At 38.0% G+C, this 26,361-nt stretch overlaps 1 protein-coding gene across 2 annotated transcripts in view; it reads left to right on the top strand.

Moving 5' to 3' along the window:
• The window catches only part of LOC121298163 (formylglycine-generating enzyme-like), a 44,235-nt gene extending 23,554 nt beyond the window's left edge, over positions 1-20,681 (top strand). The window contains exons 8-9 of one of the 2 annotated variants that reach the window (XM_041225075.1): positions 10,039-10,098; positions 18,836-20,681. In XM_041225075.1, the coding sequence (XP_041081009.1) occupies positions 10,039-10,098; positions 18,836-18,949 (174 nt within the window). In that variant the 3' untranslated portion in view covers positions 18,950-20,681. The remainder of the gene's footprint in view (positions 1-10,038; positions 10,099-18,835) is intronic. The other variant, XM_041225076.1, reaches the window with a different exon arrangement.
• The last annotated feature ends 5,680 nt before the right edge of the window (positions 20,682-26,361 follow it).

The following is a 26,361-nucleotide window of genomic DNA, read 5'->3' as shown; positions in this document are numbered from 1 at the left end:
TGTTTTACACATGAAAGAGAGTTTGTGACATTTCTGCTCATCTAGTATCCATTTAGTGCTTTTAAACGGGAAAGGAGTAATTACTTAGCATGGAAAGGTTATTAATGCCGCCTTCTTTGTTTTTAATTTCACTCTGCTCTGTGCATCACAAGTCATGTAACAACAAATGATTTACATAACAGAGGATTGGGATTTTATTGCCAATTTTTACTCACTCGGACTCCTTACTCACCAAATATCTTGGGATTCCTGAATATATAACCGCCACCTAGTAATATGCAAGACATCGCACCAGTGGAATGGTGCCCTGAAACAGTAGTGCAACTGGGGGGTTTGTTGCTTTACAACCTCATTCAGACAACTTGCTCACTAAATTATATATATTGTAAGGTACCAGGGAGGGGGTTAAAATCCTTCCCTGCTAAAACTTGTGAGAATGTACATATGGGTCTAATTGTTTAATTGCTTAATTGTTTAGTAATCCCCTGCACCTGGTGGTAGTTGTAAATTAGAGCCAGGTGCAGGGTATTTAAGAGAGACAGGCAGTTTGTTCGGGGCTGCTGGTGTGCGTAGCGAGGCAGAAGGTGTGGTCTGCTTCCAAGCAGTCAAGGTAAAGTGCTGTAGGAAACCTGTGTAAGTTTTATGTTTTGGGTACCGGTAAACAGCTTAGCTGTCTGGGATAATAGTGAGGGAATCCTGTGTGTAACAGTTAGTGCTCCAAAGAAGGAGATAGGGGTTTGTTTGTTTTGTTTATTTGATTGGTGTTTATTAAAAGTGCGCGTCAGCGCTGTAAAAAAATCAATTTTTGTGTCCTGGGTCTATTTTAAAAGGGGCAACGAACCGTGAGAGTGAGAGGATCATATATATATATATATATATATATATATATATATATATATATATATATATATATATATATATATATACACACACACACACACACACATACAGTCAGTTGCGTTTTACCGCCCTTTTATTAACAATAAAATCAATCCCCATTATTTTTATAATGACGGAAATATGCAGCCAAAACAAAGTGAACGAGACAAGCTAGGGTAATGTAACAGTTAATCATTAAACAGTTTTAGATGCGATGTATATATTTTTTTATCTTTAGTTGTTTTTGTGCATTTTCATTTGCAAGTGAACTGTGACATTAGGGCCTTATCGAGCACTATATTCTGCAATTATGAATACTGACTTTCTATACTTTTTTAATTCTGGAAAATGCTTTTTATCTTTTGCTAACTTGGATTACTTTTTATGTTGTACACAGTTTTGTGCACAGGTAACATTTTAATTTCATTTTGCTGTTCTGTCATTAATGGGGAATGTTACATACTGCTACAATACATATCAGATTTAAAAGTATATACTGTATTACAGTCCCCGAGTCATCTCTTTTGGCAAGTGATATTTTCAGAATCATATTCTTTTTCTTTCTTTTGTTTGTTTTGTTTTTTTAATTTAGTCGTTTGCCAATGATTTTCCCCCAGGATTCTCCCAAATTTGGGACGGCAATTGTGTTATTAAATCCCGGTTCACAGCTGCAACTCCCCAGGCGTCCTCCTAAATGTGTTCTTGCCAAGCTGTCATTTTTCACACTGCGGATACACAGCGAAGCCATTAGACCTGTAGTACCGAAGGACAACACAGATCTGAATGACTCCACTGCAGACCTGCAGGTGTCCTATCAGCCACAGGGGTCGCTAGCGCGGCCAATTGTGCGCCGCCCCATAGGAACCCCCGGTCATGGTCGGCAGTGACATAGCCTGGATTCAGACCTGTGATCTCCAGGCTATAGGGCGCATCCTGCACTCCATGCAGAGCGCCTTTACTGGATGCACTGTTCGGGAGCCCCCAGAATCATATCATTCTGAATTAAAATACTACTTCTGTTGAAAATATAGTACTGTACCAACAAAACAAATACAGTACTTTTAAATGGAAACCTACTTATTTTAAAACAAAGTCCTTTCCGATATGTATTTTGGATATTGTATCTTTTTTGTGTTCCCTGAAAAACAGGTTGTTTTTCCAGCACACAGGTATAAAACAACTATAGACTGTAAGCTTAGGGTCAAGCAGCAATAGGTATGGGAGTAAGTAAGTGTGCAGATCGAAAAACACAACCAAGAACAATAGTCAGTTATGACACCTGAATCATTTCCATATATGTCTCTAAGACTGATTTAAAATCCAGTTGATGTCAGCCAAGATTGTTTCCTTCTACAGATTGAGATCAATCCAATCAAACTGAGACCCCCAGTCTGAATTGTGGGCTGGCAGTACCAGATCGCTGTCTGAGTTGTGGGCTGGCAGTACCAGATCTCTCTCTGAGTTGTGGGCTGGCAGTACCAGATCTCTGTCGGAATTGTGGGCTGGCAGTACCAGATCTCTCTCTGAGTTGTGGGCTGGCATTACCAGATCTCTGTCGGAATTGTGGGCTGGCAGTACCAGATTTCTGTCGGAATTGTGGGGTGGCAGTACCTGATCTCTGTCGGAATTGTGGGCTGGCAGTACCAGATCTCTGTCGGAATTGTGGGTTGGCAGTACCAGATCTCTGTCGGAGTTGTGGGCTGGCAGTACCAGATCTCTCCAGCTTACACTGATTGAAGAAGTTACCTAATCAGCTTACATTGCAAAGGAAGCGGGAGGCAGGTTATACATTAATTTATTATCAGGAGATTACCAGAGGAAGGTGAATTAGTTTATAAATGCCAATTCCACTGAAATGTAATCCATACAGGCAGTGTTTAAACTTTGTGGAACGTTCAGTAGATGTTATTCTGGGAAACAGGCAGCCAGTGAAATTTTAGTGCATTTGTTTTAGTATAATTAAATATGTGCTGCATCATTTATTTGTAAGACCACAATATAAAGAATTGCAAAAGTTAAAAAAAAAAGAAAATCACGTACAATTGTCTTATCTGTGGCATCTAAATAAGGGGAACATATCGGACAGAGACTGATTTGTGCAGATACTCGGTTTGGACCTATGGATTTACCCTATTGAGTGGTAACAGTAGCAAAAACACTTGATAGTTTACAAGTGAAATGTCGCATGTAGCACTAGATTTCTCTCGTTAAGAATCATTCCTGCTTATTGTCTTATATGGTTGTAATTTAACTAAGTATCACAAATGATGCATACAGCTTAAGCAAAGATGCATAGTGGATGCACCCAGGTAAAAGTCTGCCACTGAAGTTTCATTTTTCTTCCAGGCCATTAGAAAACATCATTGAACAACAAACACCAGGCAGTCCTGTTAGATCTCGATTGTACAATCACAGAAGCGGGTTATGTTCATGGCATGTTCTTGGAGAAATATTTTCATCAAAGTAATAAAAAGAGCACACATTTGCCAGCACAGCGCTTGCCATAAAATAGTTCTTGCCGTGGTTGTGCTCTGCATTTCTTTTTAAGGGCAGGTTTTTGTTTTTATAAATAATATCAGAAAAATCTTTATATACTTCTCTGTGGAATGTATTACCAGCTTAAGATTTCTACTTGTTCCTGGCTGTATGAAGAAAAAAAGCAAACTTGAGATGAAATGATTTGTCCAGAGCTAGGATGTGGCAGTGCTGCTATAAAAATGTACTAGTGCTAATGTACAAGAGCTATACCACTGTAGTATTCCTAAAGGCAGTGACAATGGGGAAAAAACAGAGCGTTTGTCTGTTTTTGTTTGACACAGTTGCTAGCTAATTGACTAAAGACAGTTAGAAGAAAGTGAGGGGAATTAAAGTACATAGCTAACAAAATCATTTCAGTAAATCTTATCTAACATATATTACCATCACTTTGCAGATCTCCCGATATCAGTTCTGACAGTGCTGTGAACAACTAGAACTAAATTTAAACAAATCTTAGTGAGCTCCAAGCTCCCTCTTGATAGGAGTAAATTGTATTTAAACAGTATTTTAGCTTGTTTGTGAGTTACGTAAGTGAAGTCTGACACATGCCACACATTTTCTCACAGGACATTTTCAAAGCAGGCATTACTTAAAGGTAGGCCCCAGAAACTAAATAAGCAACACTATTTTCATGTCCTTCTCACTTCTTAGAAATGGCACCACAGACCCTCCTCCCCCTCGAGGCAATTTTAAGAAAGCTGTTTCCTTAAATTTCTAAAATTCCACCTGAAAACCCACACAATCCCCATTTCAATGACAGCTTTTTAATTATTATTTGTCCTCACAGAAATCTATTGTACTGTATAGTTAACTATGTTGTTTATTATTATTATTATTATTATTATTATTATTATTATTATTATTATACCGCTTTAAAAGCATTTATAAACCTGGGCATCTCAAAAAAAGATAAGGCTCCTGTTAGACCGAACAGCTGTGATTCCTTCAGAAGGAGGTTTTCTGCCGGATCCATCTTCTCCACAATGACACGGTTTACTTCAATACCAATTTACATTAGGGGAATTGAGACCTAAAACCTAGGTTAAGTAGGGCAGCTTCAGGCACCTGAGCAAAACATCTGTGTTGCAATTCAGCAAAACATCCGGGGTGCAATTCAGCAAAACATCCAGGGTGCAATTCAGAAGTACATCTCAACTATTGCATCTTCAAATTGCTCAGATTCAGAGGTCATTTGGATATTCAGAAACACCCTGTTAGTTTTCATCAGTGAAATAAATAAAAGTAAAAAGTTTTATGTTAGTAGAAAGCTTGTTACTTGATATAAGCTTAACAAGTCACTTCTTCAGGGAAACCTTTTCTTAAAGGAGTGCTCATCAATGCTTCAAATTTTCATACTGGTCTTCAGGATTATCTATCTTTGAAATATCTGCATATTCCTAATTGAAGTACAAAACAAAGTAAAGATCCAACAGGTTTTCAACTGAAGAAAAGAGGGACCAGTATTAAAAAACAAATTTTGAAAGTTTGCTTAGCACTTTTAGATACAAGAATAAGCTTGGCTCTTGATTGTAAAACAATAATGTTTTCTTAAGGATCCCTTTACACTGGCAATGTTTGTCCAAATTGTACATTGTTTTCAAGTGGCCACAAAATTGAAGTACATATTTCTGTGTGTTTTTATGGTAGATGTAGACCTTTATCTCCCTGCACTACTTTGCTTTTGTGTTTCGTTATTTGCTAAAGCAGCAGAAACCTTGGAAGATGCCATGTTGAACTCGCATTTTAATCACGTATGAGAAATCAACCAATCACTATGGATTTGTCAGGATCCCAATACCTCCAATCCTGTGCAGATACCATCCCATGCATGGAACAAATGGCAAATGCAAAATGTTTCATAGTAGTTCCTGGGTACAAGATATGCTTTTGTCATTTATAAGAAGTTATTACGTTGTACGGCCAAACTGCATGAGATGACATCCAGGTCATTACACGCCAAATGGACTACACCACACCCTCTCAGATTCTTTTGATGGTGGATATTGAGATCCCATCTCTTACACAATAACAGACATCCACCACACGGCATATTAACATATATGAAATTGTTGGACAAACTCTATAGAAAAAAGCTGAGAATTAATTGTCCGAAATTATTGTCAGCAACAGTAATAATTTCCATATGTAAACAACCCTGAACAGCACTGTCCTCTGCAAGCCTTCTCATCTCATCCATTGTATTGCATACAGTGCTTGAGAGAATTTAATACACAAACATTATCGCTAACCATCATCCACCAGCACAAGAAAGGGTCTGCTTTATTTCACCTAAACTACTATCTAATGATGATCTCTATTGCTGTTTTGAATTGATGATGTGGCAAGAATAGCCAAAAGGTACTGTGTCTCTCTTGAAAAGTGTATAACCAAGATATGTGAACAACATACTGTATTTTCAATCTCAATGCCCTTGGCATTTGAACTATTTATTATCAGATGTCGCTGATTAATTAAACCCATCAAACAGCTGCTTAAATACAATTAATAAAGCAATGCATGTGCGATAGTTAACACTTGGTTAAAAACATACCCGTCTGGCATTTAGAAATAATCCTGCAAAATAACAATTTACTTGTGAGGTTCATTTTGTGGAACATGCCATTAAAGTCATGCTAAATATGTTTTTAAACTTACCCTTTTATCTCTGATTTCTTGATGTGTCGCACTTAGGAATTACATAAGACTTGGACGTATTATTCAAAGAAATTGGGTACCATTAACATGTGGTAGCATGTTTAGCAATAATAAAGCACCGACTCCAATCCCTGATAACTCTGATAACATTGTGAGAATGCCACGCAAACTGGAGTGTACATGGAAGAGAATATGCAACGGGAAAACATCTGTGTTCTGTGACTATTGGAGGGTTGTTCAATAATGACAACATTTAAGTAGAATTTGAAACTATCCAAAACAACAAAACTGTGTGAATTATGAGTTGCTCTGTATATATTTACATGCACATACCTCCAAGCTGCTTTGGGTTGTGGTTTCTGTGTAATGCACACTGACAGTATTGTGCACTACCACAGCATACCGTACACAGTATGCAAATCAATATGAAAGGGTTTATTTGCATGCAAGCCATTTGGACAGAACAGTACATTCCCGAGTGAAGAGAATAGGGCCATTTTTGAAAAATGTCACAATTCTTTGCCAGTTCTTTTTTAAAGCGGCTGCTGCCACAGTGTCAAAGCCTCTCATCTCAGAAACCATTTCAGTGCCACATTGTTTTAATCCATTGTAGACAGCTGGTAACCGGCTGTATTCTATGATTCTCTCAAGAAAGTTCCATTACTGGAAGCGTCCAGCAGAACTATTTCACTGCCACGCTGTCATGGGACATATCTGTGATACAGATCTTTCCCACATATCCTTTTTACTTCAGGTTTACAAACCATTCAATCTGATATAATATTCCCCTTTTATTATGCCCCAGGAGTGCTTTATTTTTGTTCACAAAACATCCCTGGTTTAATGTTAATTTAATAGTGGAAGATTTCAGTTCACGTGTATAAGTCCCACTTCTCTAATATGTTGGAACTTTCTGACCAGGGTCTTGCTCTGACTACTTCCAATAAAACCTGTCCACAAAGGTCTTGCAGGCTCAAGAGCCTCTATTGAGCACCAGGGCCCTATTATCTGAATGGGGTTCAGGGAAAGCAAGATCATTACCAGTTTAAACATTTCAGTGAAAATCCTGACTACGTCACAGCTAGCTGCAGCTGTCTGGCAGTCCTGGCAGCTCCACTGTGGTTTGTTTAACTAAAGAATCCAAGTGCTTAATCATTGATTGCAGGTTGAGGTTTAAAGTTAATCTGCTATAAACATTGAAATGGAGATTGTGTGGGTTTTCAGGTGGAATTTTAGAAATTTAAGGAAACAGCTTTCTTAAAATTGCCTCGAGGGGGAGGAGGGTCTGTGGTGCCATTTCTAAGAAGTGAGAAGGACATGAAAATAGTGTTGCTTATTTAGTTTTTGGGGCCTACCTTTAAGTAATGCCTGCTTTGAAAATGTCCTGTGAGAAAAAATGTTTTTGAAGGTGGTCGGCCTGTAGATGCCTTTCTGTTGTTAAGAGAATGTCATTAGGGGGCTGTCACAGGAGGTTGCGGTTGTAACACAGGGGCCCAAGTTTATTTACAAGTACACCCACCACTCGTTATATTGCCCCTTGCTATACTGTGGATTCCTTAGCTGCAATATACACAGGCACTTAGAATTACTGTTTGTTTTATTTCGTACTGCACATCACAAACAACAATATATAAAACAATTAAAAACAAAGCATTACTATCATACTGTTATCATATACACACCTATTGCACAATAACACAAAACAAATTAAATACCTACTTGCTGAAGCGGTTTTTATTTTAGCCAATGAGGTGTTCACGTGTAGCAGCAATGCACTAGCAAAAGCCACAAGGCAGTGACGTCAGCTCCCTAGCAACAAGCCTCCTATGTTGTTGTTGGGAATGAATTCTTTCAATCCAGAGAGTTTGTGCATTTGAGAAAGGAGAGGAGGAATTATGAAATTAACTGGAGACTGAAGTTGATGAGAGGCAATTACCGGCCGTTGTACGAATTAAAACGCAGGTTGCGTAGTGGATTTATACTGGACCCTGATGCACCTATAAAACAAAGGCATGGTTGTACAGTATTTATTTGTCAGCCTATTTGTTTTTCTATGGGTCTCTCACCATATCGTGGCCCTCGATATAGCGGATTTATACAGGACCCTGATCTCAAACTTGACAAGACTTAGCAGAGACTTCACAAGGTGCTGGAGTGTCTGGAGGGCTGGTAATCCATAAATGACAGTTCTCTAACCTGAATTTTCAAAGCTTTATGTTGTATGTTTCACATTGAGAAGCCATTGGGGCTACTGATTAGTTGAACTTGGTTAAGTCAGCTAAAATGAATAGCACAGATTGCAAATAAAAAGGGAGTATTAGGACTCTGTATAACCATGATTCTTTGATCTTTAACTGAAGACAACACTGATTTAGTCATTGCAGAGCTATTCAAGATGCACTCAGTATTCATGGGCATGTATCTCTGTAATCCGTTTGGAGTCTATGATACTGTTTTGTTGGCTACCATTGACTCTGACTCTGTATCTTTAATTGTTGGTTTGATTCGTCACACAGTGTATTGCGTTGGGCTAACACAATTTAGAAGCAGGATGCTGAGACCGCAGTGGTTCTCAAGCAAACCTGCTGGGATGCAAGTACATGCAAAATACTAATTAGTTTAGAAGAGACAGCAAACACTGCTTTAATAGATCAGGTTCATTATCGTTTTTACAGATGTTGTAATGAATGGAGCCATGGAATACACTCTGCCTAACCCACAGTGGAAAAGCTTGTTCATAGTGTGCTTCTGTAGATCATGGTCCAGCTTAATTGGATGTGGACACACGTTTAGACCTCGCAAAACACCACTAACAGCCAGGACCGCACTGATCTGACATGACAGATCTGCTGGGTGTTTAAATTGTTCCTCCTCTTACCTTAGAAGTGAGGTTAGAAGTTTGCAATAACGTTCTGTAGCAGGGCGGTAAGTAAGCCCTGCTGTTTAATCGTATTGTTGGTTTATTTTTAGAATGGGGTCTCCCCGTCCGTCCCTGGGTTATTTTGTATTTGTTTATTATATTGTGTTTTATTTTGTTTATAGATGACGGCGAACCGCCGTGTGTTTTGTTTGTTTATTATTTATTGTATGATGGCGCAGCTGTGTTTTAGTTTTGTTATTGTTTTGCAGCATAGATGGGAAGCCCCATCCACATTATAAAACTCTTGCAGAAGGTGGCCATCTCCCGAATTTAATTAAGTGATTAATTTGTTGCTAATCGGGAGATGGTCACATGCATAAATACCTGCAGCTCTCTGCACTCCGTGTGGGTGTTTGGAACTGGAGAACGGGAGAAGGAGAGGAGAGGAGAAGAGAGATTCATTTAAAAACAGCATCTATAGGAACAGTGATGGCGATCGCCCAGCCTGACCTATGTTTGTATTTTGTGTTCGTGATTTATTTTTGTTTAAACTTTTATTTTTGTGCTCTGTGAGCAGAGTTTATTTCTGTTTAAATATTTTATTTAATTTTGTGTTATTTAATAAACGGTGCGCGCTGCACCTGTAAACTGCAGCTACCTGACCTGTGTGTGCTTCCTTCTTCTGGTCTGATGTCACTGCGACGCCATTTCCTGCCACACATTCATTCCTTGTTCAGAATTTCACCCTTGACCTGCTAAACACCTGTAATATCAGTCTATTGAAGAAATTGCATAACAGGTAAATTAGTAAGAGATGTGTGTCTATTTTCTGACCATATCTAATAATTTAGTAGAATATAAAATTCAATTCTAAACTATGTATCATTTTAATCTAAGTTTATTTTGGTATTCCAACATTGAATTTCAGTAACACTAATGAAAACATAGACACAAGTTTGTGAAGGCTTTTTAAATACATATATATATTAGTTCCAGTAATGCAACAGATGCCTCCGATGAGAATATACAGAGTGTCTGTCAGAAGATCTTATCGTTACATTTTAATATTCTGTTGTTTATTCCCCTTATCTCGTGCTTCCTTTCAGACGGGTCCTGCCACAGGAAAGGACAAGGTGAAAAAAGGAGGATCCTACATGTGTCACAAGGTAGAGGGTTTCTTGGGTGGATTGACACCCAAACATCTCAGGAGCTAGAAACACTAGAAGCAGCTTTGTAAATTCAATGACAGGCATTTTAACTGTAAATGCTTCAAGATAGAATGAAGGGAACAATAATTAAAAGAACACCTAATAACTGGTACCCCATAAAGATAAACAAAATAACACCACTGCACCAGCATTTCCCACGTAACCAATCACAAAGTTATTTCTTATTTGCCTTTCACTGCTTTTTTTCTCTCTTCACTTTGAATTCTACCTGTACAATGTCCATTTCCACTTTCCCCTTCCATGGATAACAGAATGTGAACTAAAACTCATTTCCACAGAAAAGATATTTCAAAAGACTTCTAGTCAAAACATTTCTTTTAAGTGTTTGTCATTTTATAGTTAAACAATGTCATAAACTTTTTTTAAAAATGTGTTTAAATTGCTTTTTTTGGAAGTGAAATAACAGGACACTTAAAAAAACAAGATTGTGAACTCCATAGCATCCCTATGGATCAGAAACTACAGGACCAGCAGTGAGTTCGAGAGAACTCAGTAACATAGCTCTGCTAGGTTCCTATAATCAAAAAACTGGTCATTTGTTTTTACTTCCCTCCTAAGATGGAAACACTGCATTGTTTAATAATATATTGAATCTATTAATAGGACACCGAAGCTTAGATTTTAGGCAGTATAAATGGTTTAGCAATGCGTAATCAAACCATACTGGAACAGTGCAAAGTTTTGTAATTCACACTTGCTTGAAAAGCAAGTAGTGGGGTTTGAGATCTGTGCTGTAGAAATAAAACATATCAAGTTCTCTGGCTTTTCTGTTCCGTACCACATCATGGATTGTTGTTGCTGTGTTACTGTTGGACAATGTGGGCAACAATCTTTACACTATCAGTGCACTGGGATACTGTATTTTCAAATGATGAACAGAGGTCGCTTTTCAGAGCTAGACAGGTCGCGTAGCACAGTGCAGTGAGTACGTGATTATGCTGCGACGTAAACCACATCGAACTCTTGAAGGAGCTGGAGTCCCCTGTGGTTTCTCAGGCTGCTGTTGCAAAGAAAGTTGGCGTGTCAACATCGCAGGTGCCTCGCCTTGTGATAAGATATCATTGTTTTTCATTTCATGTAGAAATAATAAAAAAAAAAAAAATAAATAATAAAAAAATAAATAATTGACTCAATGTGATGTGATTTCCTTATTTTTCGTTTCATTTAGAAACAAAAAAAGTGTGACTGAGGTTATCTCAGCTGCATCTCGTTTAATTGTGACAACCGCTGAATCAGGATATTTTTCCTTCTCCCAAGGCGTCCCGTTAAAGCGAAGCCGACTGTATGTTATTAAACAGTTGTAACAACACGTGGGGACGTGTAACGCTGTCAAATAACCACATGTATAAAAGTAACACCCGACCTCTAAGGATTAAAACAGGTGCAAGAGAAAGTGCACTCTCAATTTGATTAGAGGTAGCTACCGAACACTATGAAACACCTCATTAAATCCAAATTAAAAACAGCTGGAAACCTGATATTCACATTCCCAATCTGTTTATATAGAACCTGTTGTAGTTTAAACTTTTTCCTCATTGACATTGTAATCTACACTTTTCAATTTAAATTGCAGTTGCTGCGAATAGGCTCCAGTGGGGAAGTCTCTTATAATACAATGCAACTGATTGTGTACTGATGGGTCACGTAGAGAGAACCACGTTTCACCACACATTATCTTTGGGGGCTGTACGATGGCTTTGGTCTGTTTTTTGCTCTGAGATGGCTCGCGTACACTTGTGGGCAACGCCTCCATTCTTGGCGTCAAACAGGCACAGACAACATCAACAAGAAGTTGGGATTGTTACTTGGACAACAGAACCAAAAAATACATTTGACAGAACGCAGAGAGAGCGAGGCACAGGATTCTGAAATACTTTTGTGTTTGTGCTGTTATGTGAAAAGACATTTTAAACGTATGTAATTCATGTGGGATAAATCTGAAACAAGCCTTGTTGCCACGAAACCTTTTTGTCAGAAGTATTTTATTTCACACACGTCTACAAACTTAACCAGTGATCGTATTTTGATACACATCACTATGATACCTCTATTTAGAATTAAACAAATAAATACAGTCTTTCATTTAAAATGAACATGCTTTTGGACCTGAGCATAGCGCTTGTTGAATTATATGCATCACAGCACTAACGGTTCTACAATTTGAAAAATAAATCTGCAAGCTTGTGGAAGTTTAATCAGTTTAAATGTATGGTCTTTAAGTGTATCATGTAAGTGCTGTGATGTGAATATATTCATATATTAAGCTAGCGTCAGGTCCAAAAGAAAGCACTGTGTTCGCCACTAGAAGGAAATCTTTTGATGTATGAATGGCTTTATTTTTGTAATTGAGTGATAGCACTGTGATGCGTTGTTAGTTTATAGTGAGTAAACTTAGTCTGGGAGGAGACCATCCACAATTCCAAGTCACAGGTGTTTCCTTTTAACTATTAAACTAATTAGTTTCACTTTTGTTGAATAGCAAAAATAAATATTTTCATATGAGAAAGGTTGTCAGACAGTGTTAATGTATACATGACACCTGTTTCTTTAAATGTCCACAAATGTCCTGTTTTCAGACAGGAATAAAAAACAATTTCAACAATGTAAAACTAGCAGAATAAACTTGTTAAACAACTTGTTGAACCATGCATTTGTGCAATTGTTTTATTCCTCTTTGAAAAGTTGCATTTTGTTCTACACCTGCTTTAAAATAGGGCCTTAGAAGGCAAGCACAATTTGAACGATGAAGACAAAAAATAAACAGTTTTGGTTGAATTGTAGCTACTAATTTAGCCTCACTCATTATGGATTTTGTTCTTAATATTGCTGTTCATGGGTTTTGAAGTCTTTCTTTGCCCTTTTATTCAAGTTTTCACGCTGTTAATTTTAAATGCATTTGTTAAGCACTACCAAATCTTCTATACCTTGGCAAGTCAAGTGTAACACATGAAGGCATCAGCTAAAACATTTGTCTACTTTTACCTGAACTTATTACGTTTCTTAGTATTTCTAAAAGTAGCACCATTGAGTGATTTTAATAATAGTTAAAGGTGCTTATTTTACCTAACAAAACAGCAAATGTTAACTGCCTTGCCACACAGCATTCCTAATCTGGATCATGAGTGTGCTCCGTGGTAGATTCACAGACCTCATCTGTCTCAGCCTGTCCCTGCGGTGCTGCTCCAGTTCCACAGAAAGACATCCTGCAAAGCATGTCACCCTTTTCTTATAGTGGTCTGTATTTTATTTACTAAATATATATTTTCCCTTTAAAACTACTTAGTATGACTGAACAAAAAAAAAGAGAAATTTTCTGGGACATTTCTCTAGTGTAACAAGCTGTTTCAAGACCGAAATTAAAATGCCGTTTGTAACGAGTCATTGAGTTTGGAATGTCTGTGATCTTGTTTTCTTTCAGGAGGAAGTCAAAGATGTGATACATTTATAGTTTTTTTGTGTTAGGCCTTTTCTTTTAGAGCTGACATGGAAACTACCTTAGTTGTTGTGGCTTAAGATAATAATGTGCAAATATGAGTTAGAATGTTGTGTCCAACTTCAAAAAGGGACCAGGGGTCACAAATGGAGATGAGATAAAGGGGCATTCAGATCACAAAATAGGAGGCACTTTTTTACACAGAGAATTGTGAGAGTCTGGAACCAACTCCCCAGTCATGTGGTTGAAGCTGACACCCGAGGATCCTTCAAGAAACTGCTTGATGAGATTCTGGGATCAATCAGCTACTAACAACCAAATTAGCAAGGTGGGCCAAATGGCCTCCTCTCGAAAAATGTTCAATGACACTTCATTCTCCTTAACAACCTGCAATGAAAACGATATCCTTTATCTGTAGTTATTGAGAGTATCAGAATCTGGTACTCTATCTGTCATATATACTTCACACTTTCCATTTTGACATACATTTTCCGTACTGTGCATGTAGATCATGATTACATTGCTGGCTCTAGGTATGTATTGATAGCTCTGCCGATGGATGTTACTAAGGGGTTCATTTGATCAACCCTACCCCACTGGGATGAGCCATAGCTGGGTATAGAGCATTTTACATGGTTTCCCCAGTGCTGTAACTTGCTCTGAAAATTGCAGCTGTGGCTTACCAGATTAAAGGTTGATCAAATCAACTCCCAAGCGAAGAACCGCTGGGGGCCTCACCAGGCCGTTTTGCACAAAGATGCCAGGGCTGAGCAAGCAAGCATGTGGTTTTGTTCAAAAACTCAAAAGAAGACACACTGAACTTATCCAAGTCCATTAACTTACAACTTTTGGCAGTTTTCTAAATCGAGTCATGAATTAAATGGTCTTAACATTAGAATCCACTTAAGTAACCTCTAATATACAAGACTGTTGCCAACATCCGCACACAGTATAATCACATCTTGGAATTGACGGTTCATGTTAGTGGTTCTTGAACTTTGTTACCTGTAACAAGATCTCTATTATGTTTTAGTGTCATGCAACAATGAATCTTCAAAGACCTGCCAAGACATAGTATTTCAACAGACTATAGAGACATTTCTAATCATATCAGAAGGAAATAAAACAGCAACCTGCTCTCCATTTGTTAACAATTTTAATGATATCTTACTACAACCAATTATCAAAATGGAAGAGCTAACCAAAAATGTCTGACCTACTTGTTCACTATTTTTTAAAACTCTGATTCACTCTATTAGACACTCCTGAGTTTTCTTACCCTAGAAGACCCCTAGAAATGAAGAAACCAACAGACCCCACTTCCTAGGTAGAGTGCAATAAACCCAGCAGTCAGAGAGCAGGAAGCTGTGCTGATGCATTTATCTAGATAAGCGTTAGTCTAGACTTTTTTTTTTCTCCAGTTAGACTAGGTAGCTTACCTGAGACTAGCTTTGAAAAGAAAGTTTGGCCTGCTTTGTCTACAACCTGTGTTTAAACACTGTTTTGTATTGCTCATTTGTTATCTTTTTTTTTTTTTATATATAAATGTAGTCGTCACCAATTTTTTACCCCAATTTTGTATGTCCAATTATTATCTGTATCCTCGGCTCACCACTCGCAAGCCCCCCCTGTCGACTCGGGAAACGGCGTCTGGAACACGCCACAGGGGTCGCTGATGCGCGGAGAGCCATGGATTCCCCTGCCAACCTAAGCCCTCCCTATCCGTGCAGCGCTCGGCCAATTGTGCGCCACCCTCTAGGAACCCCCGGTCACAGTCAGCTGTTTCTGGATTCGAACTTGCAATGTCCAGGCTATAGGGCACATCCTGCACTCCACACAGAGTGCCTTTACTGGATGCGCCACTCTGAAGCAGCTCATTTGTTTTCTTTAGTAAAATCCATAATGTATTGTTTTCAAACTGGGGGTCTTGAAGTAAGTTCAATACTTGGGCTGAAAAACATTATTATGTGTGTATTTTAGCCTGTTTGAAATGTATTTTTTCTAGTTTCAAATGTGAAATCTGTTTTAAGTGCAACATTTCTATAGCAGCCGATGCCTGTACAAATGATCTATGTGATCAGTACAGTGTCTGGAGCACACGCTCGCCTCGGGAACTGAAGATTAGGCTTCTTTCACCTGGTGAACTGAGGCAGTGGATGTTGCGGTTCTCCAGCCAAGATCGGCAACTCGACTTTGGATCCGACTTTGTGGAAGTGTTTTGATAAATAACAAAAAAATAAATGACTATGGTTTATAATAACTGTAGACTGTCTCCTTTAAGAAATCAAATTTTATCTGAAATGTAGTTTATAGCATAGTTAATTCTCTTAGTGTGCAGTTTGACCTTGAACTGGGCAGAAATAGAAATGCTTATTGCATTTCAGATTGGTATCTGGGACAATATGCTCAGCTCTCCTTCTTTTTATAAAGATAAGAAATTCTCCAGATGCTTACTAAACCCTTGAAGATACAGAAATATAATTTAGTAATATGCTTTTTATTGCAACTTAACTGTTGAGTCCATAAATAGAACATGAAGGGTGTATAGGCAATATTCATTTCTCTTAAACAATATCTGGTTTATATAACACCAACAGAATTAATAATTCATGATGTTTCCTTTTTCTTTTAATAGTAAAGTAGTGACCATATTCATAATGTTTTGACATAAAAGCTGTTTGTTATAGTTTATTTAGTAAGTCTGCTTTAAATATGTACAGTTGACCGTATCTCTCATGATAATTCTTGTGAGCACTTGGGATGCCTGAATAGCATCAAGCCACCATAAAAAACCAGGGTGGTGCTGATTCAATATTACAAGACTACAAGGTGTTTTAATTATTCTGGAGGGTCCCCCCAAGTGGCTCATCTGGTAAATGCACAGCCATGTGGTGGGCAGGGTGAGTCATACAGTCAAGGGACCTTATAGCAGACTCTACTGGCCAGGCACCTGCAGGGCTCCCCCTAATCCTCCATCCGCTCTCAAGTTTGATCATGGGATCAGAGGACCCCACTGACCTTTGGTTCTCCTGAGCTGTAGTGGGGAACCTCTAAATTGGTGAGAATCAGTGGAAAAGTCATCTAAAATTTTATAAGAATTGAAAAGGAAATGTCTCCTTGTGCAGTCGGCACCCTAATTTCGGATTTGATTATCATAGACATTTATCAGCGATAATCGATGCATTGATGTTTTATTTTTCAAAATAAACAAACGCTAGCTTTTTTTTTTAACAGAAGATCTAATATCTAAAAACACTGTTATAAAAAAAGAAATACAAAAGACTTAGGGTTAACAGAATATGCATGCGTCCGCATCAGATTAACATTGTAATAATTAAAAATACGATATTTTAACAGAAGTAATTTCTGAACTATGGTTGTTCAATACTGTTTACATTTTATGTCCAAAAGCAAAGCATTTTAATTAATCTCACAAACTCTGACTAATGTAACTATCGTACTAAATTCAGTTTCTTTTTCTATAATATTGTCATATAATCCAAACAGAACATGCTTTGAAACAAAAGCGAATTGGTAGATTTAATAGATCAAAAAAAGTGTTGCCTTAATTTAAAAAAAAACAAAAAAAACATGAATACTTGGCCTACTTCTGATTAGTCTTATCCAACGCGTAATGTAGGCTTGATGTGTGTATCCTAGCAACGTGCTAATCTACCGTACTAGCACTAGAAGCAGCTCACTCCCACTCAAGGTTTTAATGCAAACCTGCAACAGGAGACTTAAAACTGGGTACTGATTCGATGCATCGATTCATCAAAATGTAATCTAAGCTCAGTAAAATTTAAGGACAGATGATCAATAATCAGTGTATTAATGGTTGTCCCCCTAGTTTCCATATAAAAATAAATGATTTTCTGAATACTTTTGGGTTAATGAAATGCTATAGGGTGCCAATGGCCCAGAACATGAGAATTCATTAAACAATCGTTTTACACATTGCTGTTCCTTCATATAAGGGGTTTGTTATGTCCGTAAAATTCGCGTAAGGAGAATCTTTTTCTAGGTTACATGCGGCCAGATATGATAAGGGTTTAACAAGAGAGTAATGAATGGAGATCCAATACCTCTGTGGTGATGATAGGGTTGCTAGGTGACTGTCTTTGGCTCATCATCTCTATCTTGTGTGCTAAATAGTGGCCAAACGGTTCTTACTCAGTGCTGAAATTTGATGTGACAGTACCCAATGACCCGTGATCTAATTTAACTTGGTTGCTATGGTAAAAGTGATTAAAAACATTCTGCTATACGAGTATAAGCCGGCTGTATTCCACTAGTCTAAATATGGTGCTGTATGTAAAATTTGTATAGTTTAATGGTCTGTGCACTGTTCTTTATAGAGCAATCAATCCATTGTATCGCTATTCTTGAGGTTAAGGTGGCCTACTTATTTCTAGCTCTATCCTCTGGTTAGTTAGGCAAAAGAACCACTTGCCCAAGTGTGATGAATCTGTGCATACAGACGTATTTGTGGGTCATAATTTCGACTTACACACTCAGCTTTGTATGAAGTCTGTTCTTGACTAATCTTCAACAGGAGTCTACAGCAGGTAGTTTTTGTTGCTTTCCAGCCAAGCCCTAGACATACCAGTGTCTAGCGGTTTCGCTATGTACCTCTTGCTGCTGTCTGTCATTCAATTTGTGGTGGAATGCATTTTTAAAATGGTAATTTTCCAATAGAAAAAGAAAATTGCCTTCAAGTTAAACTAAAATGCAGAGCAGGGTACAGTATGCAGCAGCATGCTTCAGTAAGAAGTCATAGCTAAAGCACCTCAGTCCTGACCTAACCTGCCATCTGCCATTCAATCCTGGGCTTTTATCAAGCTGAAATTGCCAGTTGTGCAAAATGGGTGGTGGCCTTTACATGTGACGTTCACTAGAGGCTAAAATGATCCTGCTTTTAACAGCAGGAGATGAATTAGCTTACACTGTAACCCAGCTCACCCACAAACAGTGCTCCCCTTTTATAGTGCCATAGTTACGAGGTTGTTTAACGAGCATGGAAGTGCTAGCGGAATGACTTTGTGGAGCAAATTGGAGTCACAACCATACCGTCTTTAACTGGCTGTATAAAGGGCGAGAAATGTTATTGTTTTATTGGGGTTTTTTCAAATAATTAAAATAGCACCATCTGTCGTGGTCACTTTTTTATATGGTACTTTAAATAATCATTCTAAGCAGCTTTATTTCTATTTAAATGCTAACAGTAGTCTTTGTGTTCAGTCTTATTGTTACAGGTATCGCTGTGTGGCTCGTAGCCAAAACACCCCCGATAGCTCTGCCTCCAACCTGGGCTTCCGCTGTGCCGCTGACCAGCTCCCAGATTACCTGCAGTAAAGGGTCAAGGACCACACGAGGAGCCCTGCAATGCAACTATCGATCTGAACGACAACCACGAGGCAGGCCTGCCTTGATCAAAGTTCTCATATCTCCTAAACTTCTTTTCAGGATCTGTACCTTGAATAGTTTCTGTTTTGGACAGGATCAGCGAGTGCTCTCCTTACTCACCCCCCTAGGAACTGCCGAAGGAAGAAGCAGATCTATTATATAAACACATGTACGACTAAATTACTGCAGGCCTTTCTGTAATCCGCAAGTTGATAGTGTGATCGTATCGGCAGGATGTCAGAAGTCTTTGACTGCTCGTATTATCAATTTTAGTAATAATTTTGTTGTTATTGTGATTTGATAGCTGTCTGGAATGAAACTGCAATACAAAGAAGAAAGTACTATATGTTTGTTAGGACTATAATAGGAGTGCAATTCAGTTATGATAGGTTCGGTTTTTTATCAACTGCTGTTTTTAACAACCAATCAGTTTAGCAGACTGTGCAAGGTAAGACAAATACCTTAGTTTTGTCCATGTCTATAGGGTTTGATTGAACTTCTAGATCTACTACAAATGACTTCAGTCCTCATGACTTGGGTGATATGCTGTATTGCATATGGTCTATTCTACTTAAAAACAGATTCATCCATTACATATATTGTTATTGACAATTCAGAATATGGAGATGCACAGATGCACCTGTCTATGCCACACATATATGTGTAATGATGGTACTTGGTAAGGACATTCTTCGTGCACGTATCATACTAATGTAGATATTTGCCTTCTTACTCTGTGAAGTTAGAAGAAATTTCTGATAGTATTGTAAACACTAACATGCATATTATTGACACCTGCCGTAGCTGTAAATTAAAAATTAAAGCCATCAATAACATGAAAAAATGGATCACTACAGCCGTAACCATGTAAAAATGGGAGTTTAACAGACAGATGGACAGCTGCCCCCATGCACAAATATTATATAACCTGTGCTAAAGAAGGTCCTAGTTTCATCGCGCCAGACAAACGCCTCCAGAATATGCTTCATCCCAGTTAGATAAGTGGTTCCCTAGATACTGTATATGTAAAAATGTAACTGCGGCGCACAGAAAGACAGTCTCCAAATAACCCCTGATTATGTTACACACAGTAGTTTGTGCTAAAGAATGTCTTTAGGAAGTTCCATCATAATTGAGCAATCATTTCAATAGATATATGAAAACTTAAATAACACACAGAAAGTAGTCTGATGGCCAGACACACATCCTCCACGTCACCCAAGATCAAAAGGGCAAAAAAGGTCCTTAGCAAGCTTCTTTGGACAAGCAATACTAAAAAAAATAAAGTAGGTACTGTAACTACTTGCAGGATGTACATCATTAGTGGTGGATAGTAAACAGCTGAAAAAAAATGGAAGTAAAGGATAAATAGCATGGGTTGAAGTCTTCCATTTCTGAATGAGAATTACTGACAAGACCACATGCTGGTACAGAGCTCTTGATGGGGACCTCTCCTGATATGTTCTCAAGGAGTAAGTCTCAGCCCTGTGAAATGCTGGTTACCATGAGTAAATAACAGGTGCTTACAGTTGCCAAACAATACTGAGCTGTCAAAAGGCCCTTTTTTCAGACTGCTTTGTGAGCGTGGACTTGTCAAAGTATAGAACTATGGCCAAAAGCTTTGCATCACTTGGAATTTTAGGATTGAGACATCATTTAAAAAGTATGAACATGATTTAGATATTTTATTTAACATCATGTAATCAAATAAACTACAAAATGATATTGCAAAAGTCTACCAGAAGCCAGAATAGTAGTACAGTATTTCATGTTAGATTTTGAAATGTCACATTTTTCAATTTTTGTCCATTTTTCTGAGGTATGTGAAAGAGTATGTAATTCGATATGTTAAAGTAACATTATTTAGCAGATTTCATTCGACTTTATGAAGCAAAATGTGTTAATTCTATAAGGTGATGCAAAACTTTTGGCCATAGCTGTAGAACTATGTGCTCCATTCTCTTATGTAGTGATGTTGGAAGCAGTGACTATCACGTGATTATTGATAACTGACCGTGGTGACTGTTAGGTGACCCGTGCCGAAAGAAAGGCCAGTTATCTACAGGTAATGACCTCTTCAGAGGATATTAACGCTGTTATGTTTTTTTTTTTTTTTTTTTTTTTTAATATGGAGATTTTTTTTTGTGTTTTTTGGTAAAAATTTTGGTCTGGATCGCTTAGGCTGCTTGAAATGTATGCAGCTTTTAGAGGACTTGTTGGATAATGACTGGTCGAAGCAGGTTTATACTTTGGTTTCAGGCCTCTGCCTTTGGGCTCCAAATATTTTTCTATCCTGTTTTTCACAACCGTATTTTTACAACACATCGACAATGTATGCTCTCTGCAGTGACATCTGTCGTTGTAAAACAGTAGGAATCTGTAGCACCTGCTAACTGAGCTCCTGCTGTAGGCCTTCAATTAATATCTGTCAGATTAGCCATTTTGCTCCATAAATTGCAACACCGAGATTCAGCTTTCATACAGCGATTCCTTAGGGCAGTAGCATTAGAACATTATTACATTACATTCTTACGTTATTTTCCCAATTCATCTTTTTAAAACAACATGGCAGGTGACAGACAGTTTTCAAGGTATCAATCTATATCTTTATTTTAGAAAAAAAACTAAACAATACAAATTCCTTTTTCAGTGACTGCATAATTGCTGAGCCCAGACTGCCTCCTAATCTGTGTGAGGCTTCTGCTTTATACCTGTGATGATGTGTTTTAAATAAATCATTTACATTATAAATAAGCCAGGCTTGTCTGCATTTGTGGTTTTAAATCTTTCAATCTCACTAACGGGACAGAATATGTAACAGCAGTGTATCACACAACACTGCCCATTCCACTCTTACCCCCTTAACCTCAGCGATTGGCTACAGCCAATTTATGATATCCAGGTTCCAGTGTCAGTATACGAGGGTGGAGGCTGGGCATGAACAAGTGACCCTGCAAACTGCAAGCAAGCATCTTACCACTATGCAAATGAGCTGGGCTCATCTGCATTTGTGGTTCTAGAGCTTTTAACCTAATCTCACTGATGGGACAGAATCCATAACAGCACTGCCTGTTACTTCCCATCAGCAGTGCTCACCAATCTCCACTATAGATGTGATAGAATACAAAGAATGCATTATTAACATCGAAATCAACTGCATTTAAATTAGGAAGACAGCTACACCGTGTCGTTTTCTACAGCTTTCATAGCAGGCTGTATTGCTTTGTTGCAAATAGGAGTCTGGCGAGTGTCAAAAACATGATCAGTCCACTTGAGTCTTCAAAACCAGATGGTAAGCTGGAGTCACAGACTGGCTTAATGGAGTGTTTATACAAGCCTGTGTTAGTCTGACACGGGTGTCCAACCCTGTTCCTGGAGAGCCCCTATCCAGCAGGTTTTATAAGTGTCGTTACATCATCAGTGGCTAATGATCTGGAACACATGTTAATCTTGACTAATTAAGCCAATAATTGGTTCAAGTAAGTAACAAAGATGGTTGAAACAAAAAACAGCAGCCACAGTAGCTCTCCAGGACCAGAGTTGGAGACCCCTGGTCTAAGACATGCTGCTACTCGGCAACACTGCCTTGTGTTAGAATTAATCTTCTAATTTTGATACCAGGCTATAAGCTCCTTCACTGCACCTCACAGCATTCGTTATTCCTCGAGGTTGAGACCTTCATTGATAGGGTGGCCCATCCAAATTGGTGTTTCATGATGATTACCCTCTGAATATATTACAGTATAGTACAGTGAGAAGTCTATTAATCACTGGATAGTGCTGAATTTAGAAACACTCAAAGGATCTTAACAAAGTTTGGAAGCAGCTGGTTGGTAAGGACAGGAAAGTCATTGACAGGAAGTCATTGAAGGGGTGGGGACAATTTAACTCTCCAGTCAGTGCAATGCTAATTGAAAGCCAGGCTTGTTAACAGAGATTTCTTTAACCAGGAGTAGTACCACAAAATAGAAATACATGTTTACATGGATATCTGAGACAGGTATAACGAATGAAAGTACACCGCCTGGGAGAGTTCTGGGGTTACTTTGTTAGCTACAGTCATACTAAGCTGTCTCCAGTCAGTCCTGTATTATCCTGAAGTGATGTAAGCACTAGGTCCCACTGTGTATTTCTGCAAAGCCATGTTTGAGTCTATTTCAAGAGTCTGAATTTGAGCAGCCTTGCCTCCCAATGAAAGGAAAAGATTAATGAATAATCAAGCACAAACATGTACTGAAAGCATTTAGGATTTAATTTACCAGATTAATAGTTTAATAGTTCTAAGCACTGGAATTAAAAGCTTTTGCACAAACTGGCCAGTGTTTCTATTGGCTTAAGTTGTATTATTTCCTTATTCCACAAAAATGTGTTTGAATTTTAAATATATTTTAATATTCACAGAATATGTGTGTGTGACATTGACCCCTGATTTGTTACATCATGTTTCAGCTGAACAGAAAATATGTAATGTATAGGGCAGGCTACATAAATAGATTAAACCTTAAAGGTATATTACTTCAAGCTGTAATGGTTTATGGGAGGGCAGAGAGACACCAACATTTCAATTATGGTAATTGCTAGGGTTGTGCCAAGTAACAAGTAAACAAACCTTTTCATAACGAGTACAGTGATTTTTTTTTTTTTTTACCCCCCTTGTGTAGTTTAGCCACAACCACATTACAAACTAATGTTATATGGATAGCAGAGAAGCCTGTTTTCTCCAGTTCTGGCAAAAAAAACAATATGTTATCTTATTAAATTTGAGTTTTGTTTGAGTCATTGATTGGAATAAGTTACATTCCCACACTTCAACTTCAACTTCAACTTCTAGAAGATCCAGAGCCTAAGGGAAGATAAGATAGTACTTGAAGATGCTGCTATAAAGCAATAAGCACTGACTGCGTGACTGCAAACAACCTTCAAGCAAGACCAAAAAGTGAGGTTGAGGAGAGAAGAGCAACCACATAGACTGCATTGAGTGGTAAGGCTTAAATGACGGCTAACCATTATTTTAAAATCATTTCTTTAACTTATAAGTTTTATTAGCATGTGTACTGATCTTAATTGTATTGTCATCAGCTTCTTTTTTTAGTTCTTAACATTTTTTTTTTTTTTTTAAGGTAATTCAAGATATGCACATATTTTAAATACAACTCTCTATTAATGCTCCAGTCTGGCCCCTGGGCTATTGGAACCAGTCTGACTACTGCTTGACCATTAAAATGAACCACAACACAAGAACCAGGAAGCAGCAGAAAGTGTTCATACTGTGTGTGTGTGTGTGTCTATATATATATATATATATATATATATATATATATATATATATATATATATATATATATATATATATAATAATGCTGTCTTTGAAATGTCCGCATATTCCAAACTGAAGTATAACATGCAATCATAGAGCCAACAGATCTTCAAGGAGAGACAATGATAATGGTGCTAGTGCTTAAGGTAAGAAAATTGATGTTTAACCCTTGTTTAGCACTCCCTTAAATATCTGGTCACGTTTATTACTGGCTGAAGTTTGAACTGTATTTGATTGACTATCTGGAATAGCTTTGTGCAGCTGTTTATTGTGTGAGGGGAGGTAATCTGTATGGCTTGGGTGCTTGCTTACAGTATTAGGAGGGTCTGTCTATGGCTTTCTTCAAAAATGTTACTGTATGGCCAATATTGTTCATCAGCAGGCAGCACGTAGGTGACTTAACTGGGTCATGTTAAACGGGGGTCCTTAGGCAAGCATTCAGACTGCAGCAGAGCTTGAGTGTGTAGCAACAATGAATGAACAAGCTGCATAGTGCGCTGGTGTTCTGAGTATATAATTGCATTGTAATAGTGTCAGGGGCCAACTATGGAAACCTGGACCAATGCTTTGCTAACCATTCGTTCTTGAGTTGAATGAACCTGCTTGCTGAGGAAGGGGATACAAGGGTATTTTGCAGCGCGAATGCAGCTTTACTGCAATACCAGGTCATCATTAATGACACAGAAGAGATGGTTACAGCGTAGAATGCTAATTTAAGCTATTAGTGGAAGTACTTTTAGTCAGGATTGCTATTTAAAAACATGATTTTTATTAGAAGACAAAACAGTTCAATTAAAGCATTTTGACGTTAGGCCTCGCCTTTCAAGACACTTGGTTTTGCAGATGAATTGCCATCTCAGCCCCAGTGATAGGCAGGGGGGCACTCTGATTGCCAGCCCAAGCTGGGGAAGAGAAAGTATCTTCAAACACATGGCACAGGCAGCAAAGAGAGGTTCAAATTGTCCAGCTTGACTAGTATTAACAGCTGCCACTGACTGAAGGATGTTGAGAAAGCAGGCGTTAACTCCCTAGTCCAGTCTTTGCTTGACTTTTGGAGGCGGTTGAAATGATTTACCTGCTAATCGCATGGTCATATTTGCCAGCAGGTTTCCTGCCTGAAACTACTTTATCTAAAGCAAGAAAAGATACTTTGCAGTTTCTGACAGGATGGGGTCGTACTGTACTAAAGTTAAGTACCACTGATAAATCAGTTTCATGCTTGCCACTTAAGCAACGTAACTGCAAGGCTTTGATCACTCGAGATTAAAATATACGTGATGGCTTCAGATTTATAAAATGCTTGGAACATGTTATATACAGGGTGTCCCGTAATCAGGCATAGAGTTAATATGGGATGTCTTGCTATTTCTTTCAGGTGTGAAATGTCTTTAAGCAAAGAGTAACGAATACAAATCATTTTGTGTGTTACAGCTAGTCAGCAGGGTGTTGATGTCTGATTGAACAGCGAATATCCTAACTGGCAAAATATATAATTGCCTATAATACCTGACTTATAGGACACCATGTACATAACCAAGCAGACTGCATCAGATCTTAAAACAACTCATAGTTCCCCATTTGGGTTTAAGATGAACTCCCTTTTTTTTTTACTTTTTATTTCTGTTACCAAAGATTTGGTGTAAATGTATTATAAATTATGGAGCTGGAGCACAAAGCAATGTATTTTTTATTTCAAATTAGCTCTACCTTAAATCCAAAGTGAACAGTTTTCTCAAGAACTCTTTCACATGGAATTAAGAGATAACTGCAGGGTGCAACGAACAGAGATAACTAGGGGGTGCATCGAACAAAGAGATAACTAGAGGATGCATCGATCAAAGAGATAACAGGCATCCGATAAAATCTAAGACAAGGCTTTTTTTTTTTTTTTTTTTTTAAAACTAGCAAGGGAGATTTCCAAACATGTATTCTCTAGTTGGAGCTATTCTGTGGCAAGTGCTTTGAGCTTTTTAATAACTGTGAAGGGGAACCTTTGTGACATTTGTTCACTGAAACTGTACCGTGTAGGATAACAAGAGTTGGA

Source organism: Polyodon spathula, chromosome 23, assembly GCF_017654505.1.
Source record: "Polyodon spathula isolate WHYD16114869_AA chromosome 23, ASM1765450v1, whole genome shotgun sequence".
Lineage (NCBI taxonomy): Eukaryota > Metazoa > Chordata > Actinopteri > Acipenseriformes > Polyodontidae > Polyodon > Polyodon spathula.
This window is presented reverse-complemented; position numbering and strand designations above follow the sequence as displayed.